This window comes from Heterodontus francisci, chromosome 11 (genome assembly GCF_036365525.1).
Source record: "Heterodontus francisci isolate sHetFra1 chromosome 11, sHetFra1.hap1, whole genome shotgun sequence".
NCBI classification, from domain to species: Eukaryota; Metazoa; Chordata; class Chondrichthyes; order Heterodontiformes; family Heterodontidae; genus Heterodontus; species Heterodontus francisci.
In genome coordinates, this window is record NC_090381.1 from 87,968,565 (window position 1) to 87,986,135 (window position 17,571).

General features: G+C 42.3%; 1 protein-coding gene across 2 annotated transcripts in view; it reads left to right on the forward strand.

Annotated features, from left to right (window-relative positions):
• Positions 1–16,615: 16,615 nt before the first annotated feature.
• sphkap (SPHK1 interactor, AKAP domain containing) overlaps positions 16,616–17,571 on the forward strand; it is a 377,209-nt gene continuing 376,253 nt past the window's right edge. For both annotated transcript variants that reach the window (XM_068042423.1, XM_068042424.1), the window contains exon 1: positions 16,616–16,704. In XM_068042423.1, coding sequence (XP_067898524.1) covers positions 16,661–16,704 — 44 coding nt within the window. In that variant the 5' untranslated portion in view covers positions 16,616–16,660. The remainder of the gene's footprint in view (positions 16,705–17,571) is intronic.

The following is a 17,571-nucleotide window of genomic DNA, read 5'->3' on the forward strand; positions in this document are numbered from 1 at the left end:
ATTTTACCATTCTAGGCACACTGTAGGAAGTTCGAACTCATAATAAAATGGTTTCTAGCTCTGTCAATTGATAGAACTCTTACTTCTGAATAAGAAGCATTGGGCGAAAGCCTCACTTGAGCACATAATCTAGGCTGACATTTTAATGCACTACTGAGGGAGTACAACATTGTTGGCTTTTGAATGAAACATTAAACTGAGGCCCTGTTCAGTTGGACATAATGGAACTGTTTTACCTGACCTCCCTCTATCCAGTTCTGAAAAAGCACAGTGCATCCGAAATGTGCTGCTCCTTTTCAAAGTCAACTGGGGAGGCATATGATGTACTGGGCCATTAACAGGGCTTCAATGCCTGAAGGTAAGGTGGGAGAAGATAAAAAAATCTGCTACTCATTGTATGGATCCTCTTTGATTTGCAGCAGGGCCTCCTCTCAGACTCTCCAATCTGAGTGCGATCCCAGCACAAGCAAATTTATTGTTTCTTGGGGTACCACTGCAGCTGGGTATCTTTAAGCTACAACAACAAAAAGCAGAGGCGAATGGTGTGCGTGCCCCTCTTACCATGGATAAAAGACACCAAAGCAAATTAAATGATTTTACTTATCCAACATGTGGCAAACATTTTATTTTTATTTTGTTGTTAAAAAAGTCTTAGCCATTGGAATAATGGCACAGGACCTAAAAGGGATTCTGTGAGTATATTCCTGCTGTGATCAACCCCTGATTTTGACGGTAAAAGTATGCAGTTGAACAGGGACCTGTTAAAATTAAGCAAATGGCTGCAAAGAACAATGGATATTGTTTTGTTTCTTCAATCCCCCTTTTGTCGAATTTCTAACTTTTAGATGCTGGCAGGTCTAGGCAATAACTGCTTTCCTGGGGCTGGATGAATGAGATAGTTTTGTCAACCTCATCAGTCATCCCTGCAAAGAATATCTGTAATCTGTTCTATTCCTTGGAGACCCTGACCCCAAATCTCAGATTTTGTTTTTATTCATTGGCAGGATATGGACGTCACTCATAAGGCCAGCATTTATTACCCATGAGAACATGGTAGTGAGCCACCTTCTTAAATACAACTGACTTGCTTATTAGACCACTTCAGAGGGCAGTTAAGAGTCCAACAGATTGCTGTGGGTGTGGGTCCAGAGTCAAGCATAGGTAGACCATGTAAGGATGTCAGATTTCCATTCCTAAAAGACATTAGTGAACCAGATAGGTTTTTACAACAATCCAATCATGGTCACGATTACTAATTTTTTTAGATACTGATTTATTTGATTAATTGAATTTAAATTCCCCGGCAGCCATGGTGGGATTTGAACACAGTCTCTAGATCATTAGTCCAGGCCTCAGGATTATTAATCTAGTGATATAACCACTATACTACAGTACCTGCTTTCCTGTTCAATGACATTCTGCTCTTTGTCCACATTGACTTTATTTTTTCCTTTAGTATTGTTGTCCCATTCAGAGTGCGTTTGTCATATTTGGTTTTGTAATTCTCTGTGATCTAGACTAATTATGTATTCGTTCTTTGCAAAACCCCATAACAATTAATTAAAAGATTGCCATCTTTGGTAGTCTTACAACAGTGTAGTGTAATAAGTGCAAAAAAGTTATTCAAAAAACTTGGACATAGATAAGCTTGAGGAATGGGCAGACAAGTGGCAGATGGAATTTAATACAAACAAGTGTGAGGTGATGCATTTTGGCAGAAGGGATAAGGGTAGGCAATATATACGTAACAGCACAGTCTAAAGTGTGTACAGGGTCAGAGGGATCTGGGGATTCATGTGCATAGATCTTTGAAGGTGGCAGAACATATTGAGAGAGTAGTTAGCAAAGCATATGGGATCTTGGGCTTCATAAATTGAGGTATTGAGTACAAAAGCAAGGAAGTTATGCTGAACCCTTATAAAGCTCTGGTTAGGCCACAACTAGAGTATTGTGGCCAGTTCTGTCACCATGCATTAGGAAGGATGTAAGGGTCCTTGAGAGGATGCAGAGGAGATTTACCAGAATGGTTCCAGTGACAAGGAAATTTAACTACAAGGTCGGTTTGGAGAAACTGGAGTTGTATTCCATGGAGCAAAGGAGGTTGAGGGGAGATCTGATAGAAGTGTACAAGATTATGACAGGTTTAGATAAGGTAGACAAAGCAAAGCTGTTTCCATTAGCTGATGGTACAAAGACTAGGGGACACAGGTTTTGGACAAGAGACATGGGAGAATGCGAGGAAGAACTTTTTTACACAGCAAGTGGTAATGACCTGGAACTCGCTGCCTACGAGGATGGTGGAAGTGGAGACAATCAATGATTTCAAAAGGAAATTGGATAGGCACTTGAGGGAAATAAACTTGCAGGGCTGCAGAGATAGAGCAGGGGAATGGGACTGACTAGATTGCTCTACAGAGAGTGGGCATGGACTCGATAGGCCGAATGGCCACCTTCGGTGCCATAATGATTCTATGACTCTATTCTGTGCATAGTAAAGAGAGCTTACAGATGGTCACTAGTGATTTGCGAATGAGACAACCTCAAGTTGGTTCTAGGCTAGTAAAAGACAAATGGCATGCATGGCTAAACTGGAGAGATGCCATAAATATTCAATCAGCATTTGTCTGATAAATACAAAATATTTTCTTACTGAATTCCATTCAAAAAAAAGTATTCGTCTGTGATCTGGAATGAGAACAATCGGAGCTGTCCCTTGTATAGAACAACGGATGGCATCATGGGTGAAAGAGCTCACCACCATGTGATTGAGGTACAAAATGATAGAGGAAAAATCTACTCCATTCCATAGGAATTGAGATTGTTTCCAAGTGATACAGCAGTTGAAGTATTGTAAATGTAAAATTGTAGCGCAGTCTCAATTAATGGGTGGAAATCAGAAAGTTTCCCAATCAAATCTGGAGTCAGACAGGGCTGTCCTCTCTTCGCTGTCTTGCTTGCTGTATCGAACCTTTTTCTGAGTCCATTAGGAAGGATGCAGGCATAAGAGGGGTGACAATCCCAGGCAGCAGAGGCACTCAAGGTTAAAGCCTCCCTGTACATGGATGATGTCGCTGTCTCCTGCTCAGATCCACTGTCCGTTTGCAGGCTGATTGCAGGCAGTTCAAAATGGCCTCAGGAGCCATGGTAAATCGCGGCAAGAGCGAGGCCATGCCCTTTGTCCCCTTCGCCGTCAGGTCAGACTACCTGAAGGTGCTGGGAATATGGTTCGGAGGGGCCAGGGCATGCAGCAAAAACTGGAAGGAGCGAGTAGCCATGGTAAAACAGAAACTGGGCATGTGGGACCAGCATTCTCTCTCCATTGCAGGTAAGAACCTTGTCATCAGGTGCGAGGCGCTCACGCTGTTACTGTATGTGGCGCAGGTCTGGCCCATGCCCCACCCCTGTGCCATGGCGGTCACCTGAGCCATCTTCCATTTTATCTGGAGATCGAAAATGGACCGTGGCTGCAGGGACATAATGTGCAAACCTCTAGATGAAGAGGGAAATAATGCACCCTACGTCACCCTCATCCTGATGGCCACCTTTGTGTGCGGCTGCTTCAAGCTCTGCATAGAACCCCAATACACCAGCACCAAGCGTCGTCACGTACTGCGGTTTTATCTGTCTCCAGTGTCGTGAAGGATGGGACCGGCCACATTGCCGCGGAACACTCCATCCAGTTGGACTGTGCCGTACCAGCTATCCTTCGTGGAAAAGTTTGTGCGGAAAAACACCTTTGACCACAAATCCATCAGGCAGTGATCTGCACAGTATGTCCTCAACGCCCGACAGGAAAAAGAGATGGTGGATCTTGTTGAATGGTTTCCTGAACAGACTGCCAAAGTCATTTGGCAGAATGTTTCATCACCAGAACTTTCAAACACACACCAAGACGTTTGGCTGGTGGTGAGAAGGGCCATCCCCGTCAGATCCTTCCTGCACGCCCGGAGTCTCACCCCCTCCACACGCTGCCCTCGAGGTGGCTGTGATGGGGAAGAGACCATCGTCCATCTCCTTCTGGAATGTGCCTTTGCAGAGCAGGTCTGGAAAGAGATGCAGTGATTTTTGTCGAGATTCATCCTGAGCAGCTCTGTAACACAGGAGTCTGTGCTCTATGGGCTGTTCCCAGGGACGCACACCAAGATAAACATCAACTACTGCTGGAGGACCATCAACTCACTGAAAGATGCTTTTTGCTCTGCCTGAAATTTGCTGGTCTTCCAATGTAAAGAGTTGTCAACGACCACGTGTTGCAGACTGGCACATTTCAAGGTCCAGGACTATGTGCTGAGGGACGCACTAAAGCTTGGGGCAACTGCCACAAAGGCTTAATAGGGAAAGGCCACGATGTAAGGTTCTCCCGCCATAGTATGCCGAGGGGCTGAAACCCATGTAAAACGTCTCGGGCTGTGTGGAGCAAATATGTTTTTGCTATGTAATGCAAATGTACATTGCATATAAAATGGAATGAAAAGAGTTGTGAGACAACTCATATTCTGTATCGAAGGAATCTGATCGCTATTGTACTTTCCAAAATGTCAAATTTGAACTGCTTTGAATTGTTTAGTAATGTATTTTTTTTTTACAAATTTTTATGAATAAAGTATATTTTTGGGGAAAAAAATGTAAAATTGTGCAACATTGGTGATATCAACTTACTGCAAATCCTAACACACAGTAGGATGAATATATACCATAATTATAGCAGAACATAATAGTGCTAATATCTTGAGAATACAGATTACAGAAATTTGAATGTAGAAATACTGAAACACAGCACAGTGAGTATATGGAAATGGTACAGCTTCAGGCAACAGGATATTAGGAATTCAGGTCCAAACGTCCAGGACATCCCATCTGACTTTCGATCTACCATGGATAGAAAATCATGTGGGAAACATTAACTTCTCACTGCTTGAATTCACAATATGACAATATGAACTCTCATCTGTGAACAAGCTCTGTGTCAGTGGCAGTAATTTGCAAAAATGTACATGGATATAGTAAGATGAACATATGAAAAGATCTTGCAGCAAAGGACAATTTACATATTACATAGGACGTTTATGTGCTGACATCAGATATTTCAAGAGAATCATAGAATGAAAGGATACAGAAGTGGGCCATTCAGCCCATAATGCTGTGCCAACGCTTTGAAAGAACTATCAAATTAGTCCCATTCCTTATAGCCCTGCAAATGTTTCCTTTACAAGTATTTATTAACTTCGATTTTGAAAATTCCTATTGAATCTGCTTCCACCAACCTTTCAGACAATACACACTGATCCCCACAAAATGATCAAATACACGGATAGACTTATGGCATAGGATAGAGGGGCAAAAACCCTAGAATTGTTTACGAACCAGCTGTAATAAGGTTCTACTGTTCTTTTCCCCCTACTAAGAAATTAGGATGTATTACATGACCTAACTCATGCATATCAGTAAGTCAAGAGGCAGTTTTCACTGAGCAATTGCATAACTTAAAAACAAATTATTACATTGCACCTCAGAATGATAAGATTTGATGACTTTTTTTTGCTCAGGGAATGATAAACTACATCCCACAATTCAGTATAATTATTTTATTTAAAAAACCTAATTGTTGCAATACAATAAAGTATTCATAAAGTCAATTTAAATAATTAACAAAATAGCTACTTTCATCAGAGGTAGCCCATATACATGACCAAACCAGTTTCAGCACAGTCATAAATTATTCAGCCTGACCATTTTATTTATTTAGCACTGGAAACTATTTGTTGGCTCATGACCTTGCCAAATCTAACACGTATCCCTTCAATAGAAAGATACACTGTTGCAGTTTGGCTGGTATTTTTAATATAAAGTAATTATGGCTGAATTGTTGGCAGGCTAGGAAGCTGGTAAATAAAATGGAGGAAATTTTTTTCAGGTAAAATGTCTTTCTGTAATGAAATAAACTCGACTCAAAGTTTAAGGAAAGAATCAATATTTCAAATGAAGAATGGAAATGACAGCAGCATATCTGCATTAAGTAGCTCTTAATGAAAAAACGACTTTGCCTTTTGCGCACCATCTAGGTTATGACGTGACACAGGATGTAAAGTCTTATATCCTCTTGAGACTAGTTTATTTTATCAATTCACTGCAGTCAGCATTGGAGTAAAGAGCTTGAGCCAATTACTCAATTCAAGGACTTGCATTTATACAGCACCTTCAACTTAGAAAACTTATGGTGCTTCACCGAGGTGCAGTTAGAAAGAAAAATGGTGCCAAGCCAAAAGAGAAGATATTAGGAAAAGTGACCAAATAAGCACTGAAAGAGGTGTGTTTTAAGGCCGCTTTTAAAGGAGGGGAGGGAAATGAAGAGGCAGAGCGATTTAGTTAGAGAATTCCAGAGCATGGTTCCGAGGCCACTGCAGGCATGATCTCCGGTGGCGGGGTGGAGAAAGGAAGAGTGCACAAGAGGTCAAAATTAGAGTAATAGAAAGTTTTTGGGGTGGGGGTAAGTGAGGTGTATGCCCATGAAGCACTCTAAACACAAGAATGAGAATTTTAAACTTGAGGCACTGGGTGACTGAGAGCTAATGTAGGTCAGCAAGGGCAGGGGTGATAGATCAGTGGGATTTGGTGTGGAATAGGATACTGAGAGAAAGGTTTTGAATGAGTTGAAGTTGACTGAGGATGAAGAATGGGAATCCAGCTGGAAGAGCATTGGAATAGTCTCTTATGAAGGTGACCATTCAGACAAAATACTTTCTCGAAGAGTGTATTGTTGCGGGAAGCAGGGACATAACTGGAGATAATGAGAATTGAACTGGGACATTCTTGGTTATCGGCATTCTCTAATTCACCAACACTAATTAAGTAAGGGTATCTAATATATTCAAATGCTAGCCTTCAATCAATTGGAGCTAGGTTCAAATGCAGCCCACATTTTGACATGAATGTCTCTTCTTTCTGCTGGATATAAGATTACTAAATAAAATGAATTTAGGATTTCTCAATCCAGTTTCAAGTGGAGACTGTAGTGAATAAACAACAATTCAGACTTGGTAGTTCATTTTTAGCCATGTTACAGCCTCCCTTGATAAATACTGTGCCAATCACATAGATCCATTAAATTAAAAGCTAAATACTGCGGATGCTGGAAATCTGAAATAAAAACAAGAAATGCTGGAAATACTCAGCAGGTCTGGCAGCATCTGTGGAGAGAGAAGCAGAGTTAACGTTTCAGGTCAGTGACCCTTCTTCAGAACTGGCCAGTTCTGAAGAAGGGTCACTGACCTGAAACGTTACCTTTGCTTCTCTCTCCACAGATGCTGCCAGACCTGCTGAGTATTTCCGGCATTTCTTGTTTTTATTACACATAGATGCATTCCATGTTTGTGATGTCTTATTACATTAAAGGCATTTTATGAATTTAAGTTGTTGTTGTTTTGTAATAGATAATCAGAAATTATGACATTAAGTACACAACTACATGTGTATCCATCATTTTATTTTACATGCCAAAGTTTTGACCTATAAGCATGGTATTATCTACTTAGATTTGTAACATTATCTTCATTACTAAGATGGCATCCTTTAGACTTGATAATTAATACCGCTACCAACCAGCATTATAGCACTTGAATGATCTTTTTTAACTTGTGAGGTAATGTCTGGGCAGGAAGTCTTTAAGACCTTATTGTTATCACTATTTTTTTGTCAGACACAGACATAACTGAAAATGTTTGTGAAGTATGATTATCTTCTTTGAGTAGTGGCCATGCAGCCTTTAACATTAATCTGACCGCTGTAGAGTTTTAGAAAGAATGATGTAGTTTTTTTTATTTTTTCTTTGAGAAACCAATACACCATTACAATGTTAGATCATAAATGATTTCAACCTGAATTATTAATCTGCATGAATTTTCATTTTCCTTGTTGTTTCTTAACCTTCTAAACACATGACCTGCACCACCTGGAAGAACAAGAGCTGCAGGCTCTTGGGATAGAGGGAGATGATGGTGGTAATGTCACTGAACTAATAATCCAGAGGCTCAGGCCAATACCCCGAGGACACGGGTTCAAATCCCACTATGGCAGCAGATAGAATTTAAATCCAATTAATTAATAACATTCTGGAATTGAAAGCTAGTCTCAGTAATGGTGTCATGAAACTGTCATTGATTGTTGTAAAAACCCATTTGGTTCACTCATGTTATTCAGGGAAGAAAATCTGCCATCTTTTCCTGGTCTGGCCTACATGTGACTGTAGACCCGCAGCAATGTAGCTGACTCTTTACTGCCGTCTGAAATGGCCTAGCAAGCCACTCAGTTGTCAAGGGCAATTAGGGATGGGGAACAAATGCTGTTCTTGCCAATGACATGCAAATCCCAGGAAAGAAATAAAAAAACAACCACCTGCAAGTTCTCCTTTAAATTCACACACCATCCTGACTTGGAACTATATGTTTTGCTGTTGCTGGGTCAAAATGCTGGAACTCGCGACCTAACAGCACTGTGGGTGTGCCTACACCATATGGACTGCAGCAGTTAAAGAAGGCGTCTCACCACCACCTTCTCAAGGGCAATTAGGGATGGGCAATAAATGTGGCCTTGCCAGTGGCACTCCACATCGCATGAGCCAATAGAAAAAAAACCCATGTTGGGTTGATAAATGGAAGAAGCTCCAATTTGCAACAAAACAGAAATTGTGCACTAGATGTGTGTTTAGTGCAATGTGAAGCTGGTTGGTGTTTTCACAAGAATTTGTAGAATTTATCTTTCTATGCGTTTCCTTTTGATAACTTCCTGGCTCGTTGGATTAAGCACTCTTCTGGGGCAAGAGGTTTCATGTCATTTTCAATATCTAAAACCAATATAATAGGCAAACATTTCCTTGTTATAGATAGATATATCATTGTCCATTTTCACTCCTTAAGGATATACAGAGTGATAATATTCTGCCCATTTGTGTACTGTATTTCATACATAACAATCTTAATTAGTAGCTTTGAGGATACATATAGATTATAACATCTTGCTCCCAGATGGAAAAGGCCCATAGGAATCTGTACCTACCTTTTGCTGTGGCCTTTCAGGTAGTTCTGACATCTGTAGAGGCTAACAGTTATTGTCAGGAAGTGTAGATTGGCAGGGGAAGCAAGCATTATTTTGGTTCCTAACATATTTTTCTGCTTAGTGAAATATGTAGCATCTGCTTCACCGTTGGTGAATCAAGTTGCTGATTGGATCAATCCTAATTCAACTGCTGTTTCATTGCTGAGTAATTATCCATTTTCCCATTTACCATATAGAATTGCACAACTGTATTGGTTTACTTTTGTTTTTAATTTAATAGTGGTACTGAGTGGTCCCGTATCGAGATCTAGCCTTCACTAGTGCCATGCTGTGTTATGTTTCAGTTTACTTAAGCTATTCCCATAAAGTGAATTGAAACTTGGCCCAGTCTACCTTTTCACAGGAATTGTTCATTTTGCCTCAAGCATATCTCTGGTTTAGGCAGCAAGTGAGCCCTAATTTGTTATCAAGTTTGAATTGAGGACTGGATACATTCAAATTAAACACAAAATCAGTTTGTAAAGACAAAAGATAAACAGGTAATCACTCCATACAGTCGAGGGGCCATGTTGTTGTTACAGATTAGTTAATATTGTAGGTCAGGGAGGCTTGGTGGTGAATGAGCAGAAGGAAAAGAATACTTTAGTTCTTTAGGCACATTATAGTTCGAAGTAATAAATCCAGTTAGCATCTTTCATAACCTATTTCTGATGTTAAAGCATTTTGGTTCCAAATTTACTTGTTGCTTTTTAGTGAGTTTCTTGCATTAAAATCAGTCTGCAAGTAATTTTCTGGGCAGGGATTCATTTCTGCTGGGCTATGGCCCTAAAATGGCTATACTGCAGTTCTCAACTTGATCTGAAGTTTTCCATATATGTGTGCTTGCTGATGTTGCTGGGATTTTATATATCAAAATAAGAAGCAGTGGATTTGGAGACCACAAACCCTGAAATTTCTGTTCCCATTGCACTAAAAGTGGGTTAGAGCAAAATAAGAAGGCTGTACCTGTTCGCAGTGTAATTTAAATGATAGGTGTTTCGTCAACATCTTAAAAATTAAGTAAATATCACTGCCTGCTTTCCTTCTTCTGCAATAGGGTGTTTGTTGTAATAGAGCTCCAGTTTATGTAGCATGAACAAATGCAGGAGTTTTTTTTAAATAAAGGAATGCGTTCCGTATGTAAATCATGGTACAATTCTTCCAGGATTTCTCTCCTTTGCCTGCGGACTTGCTTTTGTGTTCTTTCTCAGATACACATCAATACACATGAACGAAAGAGATTTAACTTTTCTATCTGCTCTCAATCGATTACAAAATAAAGAAGCAATATAAAACGTCCAATGCAAACTTCACTTGTCATACTAACCTCTTTTGCTGTTATATCCACATTTTTTGATAGCTGTTGAGCCCTTTATTAACAGCAGTGCCACTTTTCTCACTAATTTGTTGGGTCATTCTTCACAAACACTTCGAAAGTCTCTTAATCTCATTTTCTGTCCTTCATTTTTTTTCTCAGCCATGTACCTGTGCAACCAATAGGAGCAATGCTTTTACTGAAATTGTATTCCTGCCTCAATCTTGATCAATATTCTTTCCTTCACTGTTCTTCATGTTACTTCTCATGTTGATAGATTTTTGGGTACTAAGGGAATTAAGGGATATGGGGATAAGGCTTGAAGGTGGAGTTGAGATAGATCAACCATGATCTTGTTGAATTGAGAGCAGTCTCGAAGGTCAAATGGCTTACTCCAGCTTCTATTTCTTATGTTCTTACGTTGGTTTAACATTATATGACCACTTCAGTTTTAGCTTTATTGTATCCCAGGTAATTTATCATATTCTGTGCCAAAAGTTTAGCCCCTATGTAACCCATTACTTCTATACAACAGCCATCTACCATTCAGAATGTTTCTTATCCATAAAGTCATTAGGCCCAGTATGTATCATTTTGACAACCACATATTCAAGTCACTTTTTAAAAATAAGAGGTCACCCATTTAAGACAGAGATGAGGAGAAATGTTTTCTCTCAGAGGGTTGTGAGTCTTTGGAATTCTCTTCCTCAAAAGGCGGTGGAAGCAGTGTCTTTGAATATTTTTAAGGCAGAGGTAGATAGATTCTTGATAAGCAAGGGAGTGGCAGGTTATCGGAGGTAGGTGGAAATGTGGAGTAATCAGTTCAGCCATGAACTTATTGAATGGCAGCACAGGCTCGAAGGGCTGAGTGGCCTACTCCTGCACTTAATTCGTATGTTTGTATGCTCGTATAAGTCCACTATCCTGCTCATTTTTTGGAACCCTACTTTTATCATATTGGTATCCTATCCAATTGCCTGCCCAATGTTAAATTCCAGATGAGTCAAAATTTGCTTCTGCCCAACAGCAGCAGAAAGGAAGCAATCATTTTTGGCCAGTGTCTACCTGATTCTGCATTCAAATCCATCAGCTTCCCAGTTGCCTGTTTGGAATGAATCTGATGGTGTTTAATCAGGATATTGTGTTTAGATCTGAACTAAGCTTTTTGACTCATGTCCAACCTGATGCGCTCTTTCATCTCTGAGACATTGTCTGTGTATGCCCAATTTCTCCTCCATCATTGCTGAAACCCATATTATACCTTTTTATCACCTCAGGGATCTGATTTCTCAAATAATCTCCGCGCAGGCTTCTTCACCCTCACCATTATTCTCTCACACATGAAGTCTCACACATACATTATTTTCTGCCCTCATCAAGCTGTATTGTGCCCCATGAATATACTTCAGAGCCTTGGTTCACATTTTCAAATATCTGTGTCGCACTCCACCCTACCTGAGTGAGACTTGTACTCTCTGTTCCTCTGATGTAAGTTCATCACTTGTTCCTTAGTCCCTCTGCTCCACTATAGAAAGCCAGTTGTGGGGTCATTATATTCCTGGTCTCTAGAATTCTGATCACAAACTACTTTGTTTTGTTACTCTTTCCCCGCCTTCAATTCTTTGGCCTCCTTGTTTCAAGAGACAATGGTTAAGCGCCTGGAGGTGGTCAGTGGTTTGTGGAGCAGCACCTGGAGTGGCTATAAAGGCCAATTCTAGAGTGACAGACTCATCCACAGGCGCTGCAGATAAAATTGGTTGTCGGGGCTGTTACACAGTCGGCTCTCTCCTTGCACTTCTGTCTTTTTTCCTGCCAACAGCTAAGTCTCTTCGACTCGCCACTCTTCAGTCACGCGTTTATGGCTGTCTGCCAGCTCTGGCAATCACTCGCAACTGACTTCCACGACTTGTGGTCAATGTCACAGGACTTCATGTTGCATTTGCAGATGTCTTTGAAGCGGAGACATGGATGGCCGGTGGGTCTGATGCCAGTGACGAGCTTGCTGTACAATGTGTCCTTGGGGATCCTGCCATCTTCCATGCGACTCACATGGCCAAGCCACCTCAAGCGCCGCTAGCTCAGTCGGGTGTATATGCTGGGGATGTTGTCCACCTCGGGGACTTCTGCGTTGGAGATACGGTCCTGCCACCTGATGCCAAGGATTCTCCGGAGGCAGCGAAGATGGAATGAGTTGAGACGTCGCTTGGCTGACATACGTTGTCCAGGCCTCGCTGCCATAGAGCAAGGTATTGAGGACACAGGCTTGAAACACTCAGATTTTTGTGTTCCGTGACAGTGCACCATTTTCCCCACACCCTCTTGGCCAGTCTGGACATAGCAGCAGACGCCTTTCCCATGCGCTTGTTGATTTCTGCATCGAGAGACAGGTTGCTGGTGATAGTTGAGCCTAGGTAGATGAACTCTTGAACCACTTCCAGAGCGTGGTCGCCGATATTGATGGATGGAGCATTTCTGATGTCCTGTCCCATGATGTTTGTTTTCTTGAGGCTGATGGTGAGGCCAAATTCATTGCAGGCAGCTGCAATCCTGTTGATGAGTCTCTGCAGACACTCTTCTGTGTGGGATGTTAATGCAGCATCGTTAGCAAAGAGGAGTTCCCTGATGAGGACTTTCCATACTTTGATCTTCGCTCTAAGATGGGCAAGGTTGAACAACCTGCCACCTGATCTTGTGTGGAGGAAAATTCCTTCTTCTGAAGACTTGAACGCATGTGAGAGCAGCAGTGAGAAGATCCCAAACAGTGTAGGTGCCAGAACACAGCCTTGTTTCATGCCACTTAGGATAGGAAAGGGGTCTGATGAGGCACCGCTATGCTGAATTGTGCCTTTCATATTGTCATGGAATGAGGTGATGATACTTAGTAGCTTTGGTGGACATCCAATCTTTTCTAGTAGTCTGAAGAGATCATGTCTGCTGACGAGGTCAAAGGCTTTGGTGAGATCTATGAAAGCAATGTAGAGGGGCATCAGTTGTTCGCTGTATTTCTTCTGTAGCTGGCGAAGGGAGAACAGCATGTCAATGGTGGATCTCTCTGCTCGAAAGCCGCACTGTGCCTCAGGATAGACACGCTCAGCCAGCTTCTGGAGTCTGTTTAAAACGACTCGAGCGAAGACTTTCCCCACAATGCCGAGCACGGAGATTCCACGGTAGTTGTTGCAGTCACCGCAGTCATCCTTGTTCTTATAGAGGGTAATGATATTGGCAGTAGCCAGAAGTACTGCACCAAGAACAGCCAGGCGCTGTGCAAATGATTACTGGCAACACCTATGCAGTCATATTCAGCTGGCCTTCGACACCGGAAACGTCAGAGGAATGTATGATGGCATTAAGAGAGCTTTTGGGCCAGCCATCAGGAAGATCGCCCCCCCTCAAGTCTCTTCTCTTTTGGGCCTCCTTATCTCGAGAGACAATGGATACGCGCCTGGAGGTGGTCAGTGGTTTGTGAAGCAGCGCCTGGAGTGGCTATAAAGGCCAATTCTGGAGTGACAGGCTCTTCCACAGGTGCTGCAGAGAAATTTGTTTGTTGGGGCTGTTGCACAGTTGGCTCTCCCCCTGCGCCTCTGTCTTTTTTCCTGCCAACTACTAAGTCTCTTCGACTCGCCACAATTTAGCCCTGTCTTTATGGCTGCCCGCCAGCTCTGGCGAATGCTGGCAACTGACTCCCACGACTTGTGATCAATGTCACACGATTTCATGTCGCGTTTGCAGACGTCTTTATAACGGAGACATGGACGGCCGGTGGGTCTGATACCAGTGGCGAGCTCGCTGTACAATGTGTCTTTGGGGATCCTGCCATCTTCCATGCGGCTCACATGGCCAAGCCATCTCAAGCGCCGCTGACTCAGTAGTGTGTATAAGCTGGGGATGTTGGCCGCTTCAAGGACTTCTGTGTTGGAGATATAGTCCTGCCACCTGATGCCAAGTATTCTCCGAAGGCAGCGAAGATGGAATGAATTGAGACGTCGCTCTTGGCTGGCATACGTTGTCCAGGCCTCGCTGCCGTAGAGCAAGGTACTGAGGACACAGGCCTGATACACTCGGACTTTTGTGTTCCGTGTCAGTGCGCCATTTTCCCACACTCTCTTGGCCAGTCTGAACATAGCAGTGGAAGCCTTACCCATGCGCTTGTTGATTTCTGCATCTAGAGACAGGTTACTGGTGATAGTTGAGCCTAGGTAGGTGAACTCTTGAACCACTTCCAGAGCGTGGTCGCCAATATTGATGGATGGAGCATTTCTGACATCCTGCCCCATGATGTTCGTTTTCTTGAGGCTGATGGTTAGGCCAAATTCATTGCAGGCAGACGCAAAACTGTCGATGAGACTCTGCAGGCATTCTTCAGTGTGAGATGTTAAAGCAGCATCGTCAGCAAAGAGGAGTTCTCTGATGAGGACTTTCCGTACTTTGGACTTCGCTCTTAGACGGGCAAGGTTGAACAACCTGCCCCCTGATCTTGTGTGGAGGAAAATTCCTTCTTCAGAGGATTTGAACGCATGTGAAAGCAGCAGGGAGAAGAAAATCCCAAAAAGTGTGGGTGCGAGAACACAGCCCTGTTTCACACCACTCAGGATAGGAAAGGGCTCTGATGAGGAGCCACCATGTTGAATTGTGCCTTTCATATTGTCATGGAATGAGGTGATGATACTTAGTAGCTTTGGTGGACATCCGATCTTTTCTAGTAGTCTGAAGAGACCACGTCTGCTGACGAGGTCAAAGGCTTTGGTGAGATCAATGAAAGCAATGTAGAGGGGCATCTGTTGTTCACGGCATTTCTCCTGTATCTGACGAAGGGAGAACAGCATGTCAATAGTCGATCTCTCTGCACGAAAGCCACACTGTGCCTCAGGGTAGACGCGCTCGGCCAGCTTCTGGAGCCTGTTCAGAGCGACTCGAGCAAAGACTTTCCCCACTATGCTGAGCAGGGAGATTCCACGGTAGTTGTTGCAGTCACCGCGGTCACCTTTGTTTTTATAGAGCGAAGTCCAAAGTACGGAAAGTCCTTTTGGGCCAGCCATCAGGAAGATCGCCCCCCCTCAAGTCTAAATCAGGGGAAATGATCACTGACCAACGCAAGCAAATGGATTGCTGTGCGGAGCACTACCTAGAAGGGAAAATGTTGTCACTAATACCGCCCTCAATGCAGCCCAGTCCCTGCCAGTCATGGATGATCTGGACGAACAGCCATCAAAATCGGAACTCAGTGATGCCATTGATTCTGTAGCCAGTGGAAAAGCCCCTGGAAAGGGTAGCATTACCCCTGAAATAATCAAGAGTGCCAAGCCTGCTATACTCTCAGCACTCCATGAACTGCTTTGCCTGTGCTGGGATTAGGGAGCAGTACCACAGGACATGCACGATGCTGCCTTCAGTACCCTCCCAAAAATCCCTCAGCCCTTTGACTGAGCCTTTCTCTCCCCTCACCCATTCACCCACCCTCTCCGTTCCATTTTTCCTTATTTCCCTGCTCGGTGGCCACGACTCCCCCTTGTAAAGTGCTTTGAGATATTCCCTTTATGGATGGAATTGTGAGTTTTCACAATTTCATCTGAAAGCTTAATGAGATTATTCTATTGCAATCACACTCAGGTGTCTATTATTCTGAATATAACTGTTTGAATTTCATTCCTGATGGTAAAACTGCATGGAAAAAATAATCCTGGTGGGCGGACTAGGTGACAAAATGAATTAGGGCAATGAGTCTCTGGGACCTGGGTTTTAATCCAGCCTCGACTGAGTCGCTGTAAGTATCTTTTATCAGTTGTCTGTAAAGGCCCCATGTGAAATAAATTTTCACAGTCTCAACCCAGTTCCTAAGAGACTTAAGCCCACATTCACAAAACTGACAATTAGGATTCTTACTCAATGAAGCCATGGGGTGCTGGTGTGGGAAATGGAAAATGTCACGGCTTGATTGTTCTGGGCTGAGTAGACAGAGCTTCTTACTGTATTTAACACTGCATTGGACCCGATCTGAGTGCTGGATGCACAGTGGGGTGGCTAAAAAGAGGAAAGTTCTATTTTCTAGCATTAATACCCCTCAGCTTGATGAACACAAAATTACCAATAAAGTTCAAGATAGGGGAGAATGGCAGGTGATATTGCAGTTTAATCTTTGAAAGGAGTCCTGATGATGATTTCCTCTCTTTATAATATATCTATTAACAGTATGCAATTGTTATTTTGCAGACAAATAGGAAATGAAGTGAAATGTGAGGATTCGGTAAAGAAGTGAGCATGTTTAGTGCAGTAATGAATATCCTGAAAACCTACACTGAGAGGTAAGGCAGAAATGTTTAGTTCTAAGTTTTTGCGACTTGGACTTGGAACAGCACTGTATTTATTTAACTAATCCTGATCCAAAGACTTTTCAGTGATATATAGCACTGAACACAGATGTAACTTAAGGTTAAAGCGGTTACTGATAGCTTTCCATCAAAAAGATCAAATGCTTGATGACAATATGTAAAGGAAGTTATTAAATCTTACTGTAAAAAGTTGCATTTTGCTTTTGGGCTTATTTGTAAATATTTTTGACTGACCAGTAAGACGTACTTCTTGAAATTGAAGAAAAATACCAAGTCTGAAATGGGTCCAATTTTATAAGAAATGTGGGGCTGAGGGGGTGGTTGTAAGGAAGGGTAGGATTGCATGGGAGGTTCTAAGTAGAAGATGCAACTGAAAGTTTTAAAGGAAGCGACTGATTTTAATTACTGGGCCTCAATTTATTATTTCCAATCAGTCTTTTATGGATGTGGTAATTGACCATTGTGGAAATCTTTAGTTAATGTGAAGCTGTTTTCAACACAGCTAATCAAGTACTCGGATACATCTTGAGGAAGTTTGATTTTAAATCAAATCAAGGTATTTTAATCCTGCATAGATATAAGAGGAGTCAGGCTTGAGAAATAGAGTAAGGCCCCACTCTGGGAACTGAGTTTTGCTGGATAGGATCACAAGTCAGAGAAAGATTTAAAAGACTGTGGGGGTTATTGATAGCTCCCCAAAATGGGCACAGGATTCATGGTGCGATTAACTTGTGCCCGTTCGATGTAATGCAGGCAGCATGCCAAATTCATGCTGAATGTAGTTTTAAATGATTCCAGTGTCCAGCCAGTGCTAACCGTGTTGTTAATTGGCTGGGCGCT